Below are 12230 nucleotides of genomic sequence, written 5' to 3'. Positions count from 1 at the left end.
TTATATTATAGCAAGTATTGAAGGTAACGTGCTGCCCATAAGCACCTGAAACTTTTCTCGAGCTCTTCAACATTGAAAAGTGCAAAATAAATAAAGTCTCCGAGATCTAGGATAAAATGTTGGTTATTCTTTCTTGCTAGGAAAATAAATCGTGGTCTAGATCAGGATATTGCATTCCTGGCCTCAAGTGCACCTGCAGAAGGGAAGTGAAAGGCATCTTCTTTAAAATGGTTTTAATGCTCAAGACTTCTATTTCTGGATAAATGCGGAACATATAACAAATATTTTACTGATCAAACACAGTGGGACAATTTAATAACTTTCATAAGTCTGCACAATCACAGACTACAAACGCCACAGTCTCAGGAACTTTGATGCTATGTACATCGCTCATGCTCATCTTGGGCCTCTGCTTTACTCCCCACCAACCCAACAAGTGAGTAATAAATCTGTACTGCGTAGTGTGATGGTTTTTCGGAGAGCTTAAACCGATGTGACAGAATGTAAATGAGCATTCGCTCAGGTCCAATGATCTTCGGAGTAACCTGCAGTCCTCAGAGAATGGCACACAGTACAGATTTACGCCTGGTGACAGAAACAGGCAGTACAGGAGCATAAGGATATGCTGCAAAATTAAATTACCAGGGTAAACAAAAATTAGAACCAGCTTCTTAGGTCAGGGGAGAAATTTATTATATGAAGAAAAAAATCTTATATTATAAAATATATCCTTACACTCTCCTGTTAAATATGTTCTGGTCTTTTTACAGTTCAGTCAACCAGCGAAAAGCAGAATGCTTGCCTCATAATACAAAGTGGGTCACCAGAGTGGGTGTGTATGTCGATATATACATCAATGAAAGACATTTTAACCCCCTCGTGGTAGGGCACATGTTTGGAAATTTAGAACAATTAGATACTTGTGACATCTTAGTTAGGGTCTGTAACATACAAAATATTTTAATCACCTATTTTCACTTAAGTGTACTCTTTCCTTTTAAACTCCATGTCACTGCATATTCTAAGAACAATGGACCTCCACACCCTGTACATATTTGGTAGAACCATGCTTCAGCCCCAAAAGGTGTCATGTTGCCTCACTTTTGAAAACCAACAGGCTGTTCCAAAAGGAAGTTGCAAATTCTGAGGGAAGCACTTAGACACAAAGTTATTGTACTGTTCTTGTTCAATTGCGTTCAGAAAATGAAAAGGGTTTCAATATACAAGTGAAACTGGTATCTGTGTCATTAATGCAAATAAAAAGAATCGCCTCAACTTGACCGAGTCAAAAACTGATTTCACCAGGTAAGATTGAGAATGGGATATACATTTTTATTATGGCATCCTCAAGCAGAAAACCTGCCGTAGCTGATCAACAGCATTTAAACAATAAGCTTCTGAATTGTCCTGAATTAGCACTGAAGTAATTCTGCAGCTCGAGGGGGAATTACATGAGCAAGAATCATGACTGATACAAAGAAAACAGTTCTCCTGTGGGCGTACTACTTACACACAATTATATGTGCGCGATTGCTTGTCCTGATGTGATTTCTAATTGCAAGACAAGGCTACTTACTGGTATGATGTGCAGTGGGCTTTGATTTGAGACCAGTCTTCTTCAGTTAAAGCAATACCTGCAAGACTGGGACGTCTATCTGTTGAGCAACAAATGCTGCCTTCACCCATTACCTCTGCAGGATTCATAACTTATTGGAAAAGGAGCATCCCTATGGCTGGGTCAGAAACCTGATCCACAACTGTACAGTGAAGTTTGAAAGTAGCACAAACACCATTTATATGAGCATTATATATATTTACATTTCTGTCTGTCCACCTAAGTGCAAACATCTGGAAAAATAACATTCAAAAGAAAAACTTTGTAGATTTATGTGGAGGACAATACAGAGGTTAAATATCAGGATGATTTACTGTAAGCTTTCCTTCGTATGTATGCCTATGGCCGAGCCAAGGACTATGACACACGGATTTGTAAGTCTTCCTTGTAGATGTGCACCATTGCAACATTCATTTAAAACCGCCAGCCAGGCAATGAAGAGGTGCAGACTGTGTTCCGACACACCCCCTTCACATTCTCTTATTAGAGAGGCTACCTGGGTTATGCATTAAGATAAATTGTTATTTTTATCTCCTTGCAGGCTATGCATTAAGACACTTTCACAAAGGATCCTATGTTTGCCTGAGTGAGGATGATTTTGAAGAACTAGCTCTGAGGAGTGTTAACCAAGGTGCTTTCACAGTACAAACAAGGACGAAGAAGGCAGGTCGCTGCGAGTCTGGCCTTGTGTACAGTCTGATATTTCTCATTGTGGATCAGTTTTGCAAAAATTATCTTGGAGCTTTTTAAATTGATTAACTAAATAAGAGCAAAATGTGAACTTAATTGTATTAGTACACTCAGTTGGAGCCAAATGACGCATCTTGATTGATACCGCACCCCTCTAATGTAACACGTTCTCAAAAGTGATGAAGAAACAAGAGCATTTCCTAGCATCAGACATGTTTGGGGCCTATACTGCAGGAGACCTTTTATAGAACACTTAGGGTACTCCCATACCTTGCATGGGCAGGCAGGACAACTATATCCTCAGCATACCTTAAGAAGGCCAGCTTGCTACAATAAACAATGCACACCATAAAGTCATACCGAAGTAACTGGAAGGACAACAATACTAAACTTTAACTTAAACTGTCACGTATGACATAAGATGCTTTAAAAAGACTCAAAATTAAAAGGACACAGGAATCGTCGCCCACAAATGTAAAAAAATATAAGCTACACAGACAGCAGTTACTCGCACACCAGATCATAGGTCGTAATACAACTGGGAATTCCATGTAGTGTTGATCAACGTATGCCTGCTTCCCCATGATATTTATAAGAAGGTTCCGTGTGCACATTGGCTTGTTGATGGCTTCCCCTCTTCAGGCAGTAAAAACATCTATGCCAGTCTTTTGTAGGCAATTCAAACAGTGTAACATCTGAGGCCAGGATGGAAACGATTTGCATTAACAAACAATTGACAAACCGTGCTTGAATAGTTCACTCAGCCATCTTAACTTAAAATGAAAATAAGGTTTTCTGAGTATTCCTGGGTAAACACAATATGCCTGTCTAATTTCATGAGAAGTGATTTTTTTCAGGGTCGTTAACGTAATGTTGAGTACCACTCACTGAAGCCACTCATTCCCACTAGTTTTTTAAAATCTCGTAACTGCAGACAATGTCTTTGCACATGAAACATTAACAGACAAAATATAGACATAAAAATGTAAAGGAGTGTAGTAGTTACTAAAATGACATGCTTATTGCTACAGTAATGTTTGCTTGTTCTTTACTGTACCACATCTTGTTCTAAGCATAATTTGTATAAATTATTCAAGTTTAAGAAAAAAAATTCACACAGATTCACCCTACTCATACAGTTGGGATGAAGAAGTTTTCCTACGGTATCTCTTTATTAAAAGAGAAATGAAAATGTCATTTGCAACTAGAACTCAGTGGCCGAACACAAAGGGCTGTATAATACCATTTAGTCCTGGTTATGTTCACGCACCATTAGGAGGACGGCAAAAACAATCCTCCCAGACTACCGATGGTCACCATACTTGCACAATGCCTTACGATTTCGTTTTTCAATTTTGCTTTTGTTGCAAATAAGGACTATGAATGACCAAAGACTAACGTTTATAATTTGTAGCAAAATTTGGTTTATGTAGAAACAAGCCATGTTTTGCATTTGGATCGAGATTTAAACGAGTTAAAGCTAAAAATTAAAAAGCATGATGCTGCGACATCTGGTCACTTGTTGAAGACCTCACTTTTAAAGTGGTTAAGTTTGCACAATTTGTACTTTTTTTTACTAAACAGTATTTTTCCTTCTTTTATAAACCAGAAAAAACTAAACTACAGGTAAATTTTCCCTAACTTGGGCTAATGCTGCAGATAGGGTTGACAAAGCTGTACAGCGCAAACATACTTACATCTTAGCTCATTTTACAGGTACAGCCATAATCAAGGCACAAAGATCTTCTACAAGTTATTTTTTTCAATAAAGTTGTACAAAATAATACATTTTACAGTCTGTACAAGAATAATAATCCAGCAGTAAAATAAAAAAAAATTAGGAAAGGTAAAGAAGTAGTGGGGGAGAGCTATAGGGAGGAAAACTGTGAGAACACCTGTCGAAGTTGATGATCTTTTCTCATGTTTTCTTTAATAGCAGACAAGAGTCGATCAGTTGACAAACTGAAAAGAAAGAAAATGTGTAGCTAACTATCTGCAAACACAGGCCTCAAATGCGGTTCAATTTGTAGCGTCCAAGGATGTTAGCAGGCTCCCCAAAACTGGAATTTAAGGCCCTTCTGAAAGGTAGCCACAACTGATTTTTTTTTGCATTTGTCTAGGTCTGTTGTACAATTGTTGAAGTTTCCTTAAAGAACTACTTTTTACAGTCACATGATCATACTTGGACATCACTTGGTCTGCGACTTGGCACCTTTCTTCTTCTGGAGTGATTGGATACAGTTGATTTTACGAGGGGAGCGGAGTAAAAGTATGCCCACATTGTTAATTTAAAAAATGGGTCGATGCCTCGCCCTCTGTTCCAACTTCTGCTTTTTGCGTTTAATCCTTCACATACTCCAAGCTCTGGGCTGACTGGTACTGTTTTTTTAATGTTAAGCATATGGAACCTGCAAGTAAATGGCACTAAGATGCTGATGCCATCTCACACTGTCTGTGGAGGGAAACAGAAGCAAGCTAGAAGTGTTGCTGTAGTTCAGTATGGAGAAAAGTGGAGGGGGTGCAAATTCGAGGGAGGCCGCACCAGTTTTCTTCCACCCTTTGTGGTAACGTTTTTTTTTTCTTTTCTTTTTTTAAAATGAGAAATAAGGAGTCTGAAACACCGAAAACGTGCTCTCCATCACAATAGCTCATATTGGCGAAGGTGCATCCGTTGAATAATGTCCCGACAGTCATTGAACACCCGGCGGATGTTTTCTGTATCGACTGCGCATGTGAAGTGAGGGTAGCAGTAGTGCCGTCCATCTCCATTTGCTGTGCTGATTCTCTGTAGAAACAATGAGATCCATTACATCATGATAAGCTAGTGAGAAATCACAAGATTATTTAATGAAAATTGAACTAATAAACAATTTAGAAAATGTTTAAGAAGGCGCTTAAATTTTATAAGGGATGAAGTATTCCCTGTGGTATATTAGAAGGATACCTCGTGTCATTGAGGAGTTCCAGGACCATATAGAGGAACAAGGTCAAAAGCACAGTTCCTTTATAAGGTTATGGAACTTCGAGGTGACTAGCAATATCCTGATCATGAACGGTAGGGGGTACTTTATTCCTTATAATACATCGTCACCATCACTTTTTACACAAACCAATTTAAATTCTTAGTACATAGCTCTTTCATATGAAACAGAGCATGCTTTTAAACATGAAGAATAAAAACAATCTCTAGGACAAATGTACACATCAGAAAAGCGGTTAGATAATTGTTGCAAAAACAAATCCGAATCAGATGAATACAGGTCAGTTTAAAAAAACAAAAAGGGTCGCTTTAGCTTCGAATGCATAGAAATGTGCTAACTTAAAAAAATTACCTAGAATGTAAAAAAAGAGTCATGTTGCCATAAATATATCCTTTCTGATTGTCACTGTACATCTACAAAACAGAGCAGAAAAAGGAAAAGCAACATGTGGCTGTCCTTCTTTAATCAACTACTTTAATTCTGCTCCAAGACCTGATCTGATCTGCCTTTCCTCTCCCTGGTTGGCTCTGGCAGCAGGCATTGTGTCATCAGTAATCAACAGTATAAAGTTATTACAGTTGAGCGGCTACGTAATTTCTTCAAAATAGGTGACTTGGTGCACCACAAGTCACCTACTATATATAGAATTATAGATGGGTAACAGTGAATTACCGGGATGTTTGTGACTGAGGAGTTCTGAGCGACCCCAAATAGACTAGAGCATAGCTAGATTCGTCTATAATGTCGCTCAACCACGAGGTGAAAAAAAAACACGTAATTCAGTTTTACCCATCTATAATTTTGTTTTATAGGGCCCCCATGACCATCTGCCCCTGCTTTCGACCGCTAGTCAGGGGAAGAGGAGTAATAAGATAGCCATACATAACAAAGTCTGAGGAAAAAAAACCTTACTTGCTATCCTTAACCCACTTCCTTGCAGGTATGCTTTCTGGCAAAGCAGACGAGCAGCACTGCTCTTACAGGCCTTCAGAGAGCCCTGTCAGCTTGGTCTGGAAGACCTCTCCGACTTAGCAACATTGGGTAAGAAAACAAGTTCCTTACCTGTAACTTCAGTTATCCGGTATTGGTATATTTAATAGATTCACATGCCACGGTATATAAAAAAGCAGTGCCAAGAGTAAATTACAGTAGTAGGCCCTATGAGAAGGCCTGAGGCCTAGATTGTAGTAGCCTATCTACCTCATTATGCAAAAAAGACCAGTCTTTGTTCCAACCAATCAGCTTACAGCACCCTCTAGAACCCTCTCTGCAGAGCCAGTTCTCCTCAGATTTTCGTCAGCACAAGTGGAAATAAGTATCCCAAGATTAGATTACTGACTCTCCGGGGAGGAGGGTGGGTGCATGTGAATCTAAGAAAGATACCAATACTGGATAACTGAAGTTACAGGTCAGTAACTTGTTTTCTTATCCAGTATTGGGGTATCTTTCATAGATTCACATGCCTGAATCAGAATAGCAAGCAGTAAGCCAGGCAAAAGTCGGTTGAGGATGGTGGGAGACTTATTGTGGTATACTCCCATAAACTTATGATAAACAACCAACAATTGCAAATGAAATGATATGATCTACTAATAAAACAGTAGTCATAAAGCATTCATAAAGTATTTCACAGGAAAGGAAAATCAGTATAACAAACAAGTAACCTGTAAGATATGTACTTCTTTTATCTGAACAAGCTATTGAAAATTAAACAGTCATTAAAAAATGAAATATTGTTACCTGAATATGTTCTTATGGAAACAGGTGACGTAAAACCGCTTGACCAACTGCCGCATCCTCTTGATTTGCTGATTGCAGGCAGTAATCTCTTGTAAACGTGTGGACATTCTTCCATGTCGCAGCACGGCAAATGTTCTCTAGCATCACTCCTGCAAACAATGCTGCAGACGCTGCCACAGCCCTCGTGGAATAAGACCGTACAGTCCTTTGCAGTGGTCAGTTAGCCTTGATGTGGCAGAAATGAATAGCGGAGGCTAGCCATCTGGAAATTGTGGCTTTAGTGACCGCTTTCCCCAAAGTAGTCTGGCCATAAGACACGAATAATTGATCTGATTTCCTCATGTTCTTCGTTCTCTGAAGATAAAATCTTAAACATCGTTTAATGTCCAAAGAATGCAATGTTCTTTCCGCCGGGGTTGTAGGATTTGGAAAGAAAACCTGCAACTTTACTGGTTCATTCAGGTGGAACTGAGAAGGCACTTTGGGTATGGAAGGTTGGATTCGTTCGAAGAGTGACATACTCTTGGGTGAAATGAAAGAAGGGTTCTTTTATAGTGAAGGCCTGAATTTCTCCTACTCTTCTGGCGGAAGTTAGTGCTAGAAGTAGAGCGACCTTCCAAGTCAAGAACTTTAGATCAGCTTTGTGGATTGGTTCGAACGGGTGCTTCATCAGATGTGAGAGGACCGCATTGAGCTCCCATTCCGGTGGTGAAGGCTTAACTGGAGGATAAGCCCGGAAAAGACCTCTCATGAACTGTTTTATTAGCGATGAGGAGCATAGCGATGGAGTGTTAGCCACCTTCCTGTACCTAGATAAAGCCGCTAAATGGACCTTCATTGATGAGAAAGAAAGACCAGAGCGAGCCAAGTGCAAAAAATAAGGAAGGATTTTTTCCACTTGAGCTTCAATAGAGTGTAAAGAGTTTGAAGCACACCAGGCGCAGAAACGCTTCCTTTTGAGAGAACACGTTTTTAATGTGCTCTGGGCTCGTGATTCCTTCAAAATGTCTCTGCAGTCTTGAGGAATTTGGTGATCTTGAAATTCTAAGTAGTTAGGAGCCATGCGTGCAATTTCAGCGATTGAGGGTCTGGGTGAAGTATCTGACCCTAGTTGCGTGACAGTAGTGTTGGAGTTATCAGAAGCTTGATCGGAGGCTCCTGTGAAAGTAACGTGAGCTCCTGAAACCAAAATTGACGAGGCCACGTGGGAGCAATTAGAAGGAGACGGCAGCTCTCCAACTTCATCTTGCGTAACACTTGTGGAATCAACGGGATCGGAGGAAAGGCGCAAGCATAGATCCCTGACCATCGTATGTACAGGGCATTCCCTCTTGATCCCTGTTGAGGGTATCTGCTGGCGTAATACCGTCATTTCTTGTTCTGTTGAGTTGCAAATAGATCGAACATTGGCTTGCCCCAAGTCTGAAACACCTTGTTCAGTTCATGGTTGTCCAGCTCCCACTCGTGGCAATCCGACGAGGACCGGCTTAGTTTGTCCGCTAGGGTATTGTGGAGGCCCCTGACGTGTTCTGCCTTGAGGTATGTTGTGAATTGTCAGCCATTCCCAAAACTCTTGAGCCTCTTTGGACAGTGTAGCTGACCTTGTCCCTCCTTGCTTCTTTACATGAAACATGCTGGTGGTATTGTCCGTTCAAACCAGGACTGAGGACCCTGCTATACTAGGAAGGAACGCTTGTAGAGATAGAAAAATGTCTCAACTCTAGACTGTTGATGTGGCATTGCCTGTGCTTTTGAGACCATTTGCCTTGCACTTGTAAGTCTTGGAGATGACCTCCCCAGCCCTCCATGGACGCATCCGTCATCAGAATGAAATCTGGAAGAGTTTTCAAGAATGTGACTCCTTGTTTTAGATTGTGTAGTTGTGTCCACCATTGAAGAGCCTCTACCATCCGTGGGGTGACTGTGATGGTGTCCTCGAAAGAGCCCGTCGCTTGCTGCCATTGAAGATGTAGCTCTTCCTGTAGAGGCCGCATTTTGAGACGTGCCAATGGAATGAGATTGATGGCTGAAGAGCACATCCCCAGAAGGGATGCGAATAGGCTAACTGAAAGTGACCTCCTTCTTGATAGCTTTATGGCCAATGCCTGTAGACGGAGTTGTCGCTTTTGAGACAAGAATGCCTTGCATTGTATTGTGTCCAGACAAGCTCCTAGGAATATTAAGTTCTTTCTCGGAGTCAATTGAGATTTGCTTTTGTTGATCGTGAGGCCTAGGGATGCAAAGAGATTGTGGCAGACTGCAATGTTGTTCTTTACTTTGAACTTCGATGGACCTTTGACTAGCCAGTCGTCCAAGTACGGGAAAACCTGGACCCCCGATGAGCGAAGCGTTGCCGCTACCGGAGGCAGGCACTTTGTAAAAATCCTTGGAGCCGACTTGAGGCCAAATGGAAGTACTTTGAACTGATAATGGGCGCCAGCCACAGTGAAACTGAGATATTTTCGATGTTTTGGGTGGATTGGGATGCGGAAGTATGCATCTTCCATGTCCAAGGAAGCCATAAAATCTTGCTCGTTGAGGCAACTTAAAATGTCCGAAAGAGTGACCATTCGGAAACCCTGCTTCTTGAGATATTTGTTGAGATTGCGCAGGTCTAGGAGCGGTCGCCATTCCCCTGATTTCTTCTTTATGAGTAAAAAACGTGAATAGAAACCTGTCCGTCTCTAATGGATTGGAACTTTCTCTATTGCATTCTTGAGGCGCATTGCATGAACTTCCTTTAACAATAAGTGAAGACGAGGGGGAGGGGGACCCTTGGGCAGAGTTGTTGGAGGTTTGGTGATAAACTCCAGGGTATGACCATGCTGGACTAGGTCCAATACCCATTGATCGGTAGTGATGTGCTGCCACTGTTGTTGGAAGGCAGATATCTTCGCGCCCACAGGGAGGGAGGGAGGGAATCGAGGTTTGCGCCCAACTGACTTCACTGTTTTCTGTGCGTGTCTCTCCCTTGATTGTTTATGCGCTTTCTTCCTCCTTGGCGAGAGAAACCAGTTGATCCGGACTGGCGATAAGAGGATTGATAGTTTTGACGATATTGAGGCTGGTATTGTCTGCCTTGTTGATAGTAACTTCCTCTGGAAGAATAGCCACGTCCTCTTGCGCCTCTGAAAGATCCTCTGCAGTGAACCCAGTGATCTTGCAGTATCAGAGTCCGTTTTGATTGCTTAGAGAGCCTCATTGATATGTTTCCCAAACAAGGACTCTCCGTCATATGCCATGTCCAGTATTTTTAATTGAACCTCGGGCCTAAAGGAAGTGGGCTTTAGCCAGCCCTGACATCGCAAAACAGCAGCTCCTTCAAGCTATCTAAAATTTGTGTTCGCAATGTCTAATGCGCAGTTAAACGTTTCCGCAGCTGCGCGCTCTCCTTCCATTAGGATCTTGCAAGCCTCTTGTCTTTTGTCCTCCGGAATCAAATCTATGAGCCCAGCCATGTCGGACCACATTTGACGATCATAGCGCCCTAAAATCGCCTAAGAATTTGCCGCTCTGATGGATGCAGCAGCCATAGTGGAGAATTTTTTTACCAATAAGGTCCAAACGACGCCCCTCCTTATCTGGTGGTGTAGTAATGGGGGTGGCTGGGTTCTTCAACCTTTGCTCCGCAGCCTGTGAAATGACCGAATCCGCCGCAGATGACCAATGAGGCATGAAGGACTACAGAGTGGGGCACGATATTTTTTTGTCAATTTGTGGTAACACAGCAGGTACAGAAGCGGGATTTTTCATCACCTTGATGCCCTCTTGCCTGATGTAATCTATAACAGGAATGGCTCTAGACACCTTTCTAGTTTCCTCTTTAAATTCATGAAGAAAACAGTCTGTTTGCTCCACCGTCACCGGAAGCTGAAATCTATTTGCTGCGCGCTGCATAAAATTATGGAATCCACCTACATCTTAAGGTGGCGAGTCTGAAGGTTGTGGAGTTGGTGAAGACGGCATGGGAATAACGTAGTCATCCCACGGATCCGATGGAGGTATGTTAGGTAACTTCCTTCCTCTACTTCTTCATTCGAAGAAGTGTCCGGGGTCTGTGTAGGCAAACCAGGTTGCGGAGCGTCCATGACCGGAGTAGGTGGTGGAACTTGAGGTGGAGGAACCGGGACAGCAGGTTGAGCTGGTTGCGGCGGAAAACGCTGTTTATAATCCGCGAGCATAGCCTGTAAATCCTGAATCAGGTTTGGTGGTAAGTGACTGACCTCTGAAACCTGAGGTTTCCTTTGGTATTCCGTATGATGAGGCACTACAATGTCCTCCTGGTAATAGTGTTCTGAATATGTATCCTCTTAGTCTTCATCCTGGCACTTAATAATGAGTTCGGATGGATGGCGAGCCACTCCAAAAGCTCCCTCATTGCAGTCATCCTCAAAATCCTCTCCCTCATCATCAGCGTAGGATTCTAGAAGATGAGAAGGCATGAGCGGTGAGATATAAGATCCTTGTTGCCTCTGGTATGATACCAGCTGGAAGGTTTTTGAAGAGAGTGGGGTAGAGATCGCCTGCTTTGCAATGATCGGCTTAATTGAAGTGGAGTCCATTGATCTTGATGGCACCGGTGACAATGGTGAATTTGCTAGCTGTAGTCACATAGTCGTCGACGGGACGGTCGTCGATGGACTGTACATCGACAGGGCCGTCGTTGATGGGCTCGATGTCGACGGAGCCGTCGTCGACGGGCTTGACGTCGACGGACTTGCGTCGATGGGCTCTACTTCTTCGCCGACGAGACGGTCGTCGACGGTGGCGTAGATAACTTCGTCGACGGGGGCTTCTTTGTCGATGAAAGCTTCTTCGTCGTCGAGGCTGTTGTCGACGAGGGTTCTTTTAGCCACAATACATATTTTTGCAGACAGAATAGGGGAAGTGATGGCTGTGGTGGAGATCATAGTCATAGAAGAAGAAGTCGAAGTAGAGATGATAGTGACAGGTGAGGAGACAGAAGAGTTCTTACTCAAGAGTTTTCTTTGACGAATCTTTGGTGGCTGAGGCTCCAGAGATAGTATGTGGAGATCTCTGTGAAGAGCTTGAAGTGGAGTGGGAGGTTTTAGCATGCTTTCGCCTCTCACTTGAATTATCCTCTTGAGATCTCGCTCTTCTACTGGAGGTAGAAGCTCTGTCTTCATCATCCGTAGAAGAGGATTTTAGACACAAAAGGTCTGGCCTCCCTATCCCTTAAGGTT

At 42.3% G+C, this 12230-nt stretch overlaps 1 protein-coding gene across 4 annotated transcripts in view; it reads right to left on the bottom strand.

Moving 5' to 3' along the window:
- Positions 1 to 671: 671 nt before the first annotated feature.
- The window catches only part of GNAS (GNAS complex locus), a 941300-nt gene continuing 929741 nt past the window's right edge, over positions 672 to 12230 (bottom strand). For all 4 annotated transcript variants that reach the window (XM_086932636.1, XM_086932635.1, XM_086932638.1 and 1 more), the window contains one exon: positions 672 to 5090. In XM_086932636.1, coding sequence (XP_086788762.1) covers positions 4944 to 5090 — 147 coding nt within the window. In that variant the 3' untranslated portion in view covers positions 672 to 4943. The remainder of the gene's footprint in view (positions 5091 to 12230) is intronic.

This window comes from Lissotriton vulgaris, chromosome 7 (genome assembly GCF_964263255.1).
Source record: "Lissotriton vulgaris chromosome 7, aLisVul1.2, whole genome shotgun sequence".
Classification (NCBI taxonomy): Eukaryota; Metazoa; Chordata; class Amphibia; order Caudata; family Salamandridae; genus Lissotriton; species Lissotriton vulgaris.
Note: the sequence above shows the minus strand (reverse complement) of the source record. Positions and strands in the feature narration are given on the sequence as shown.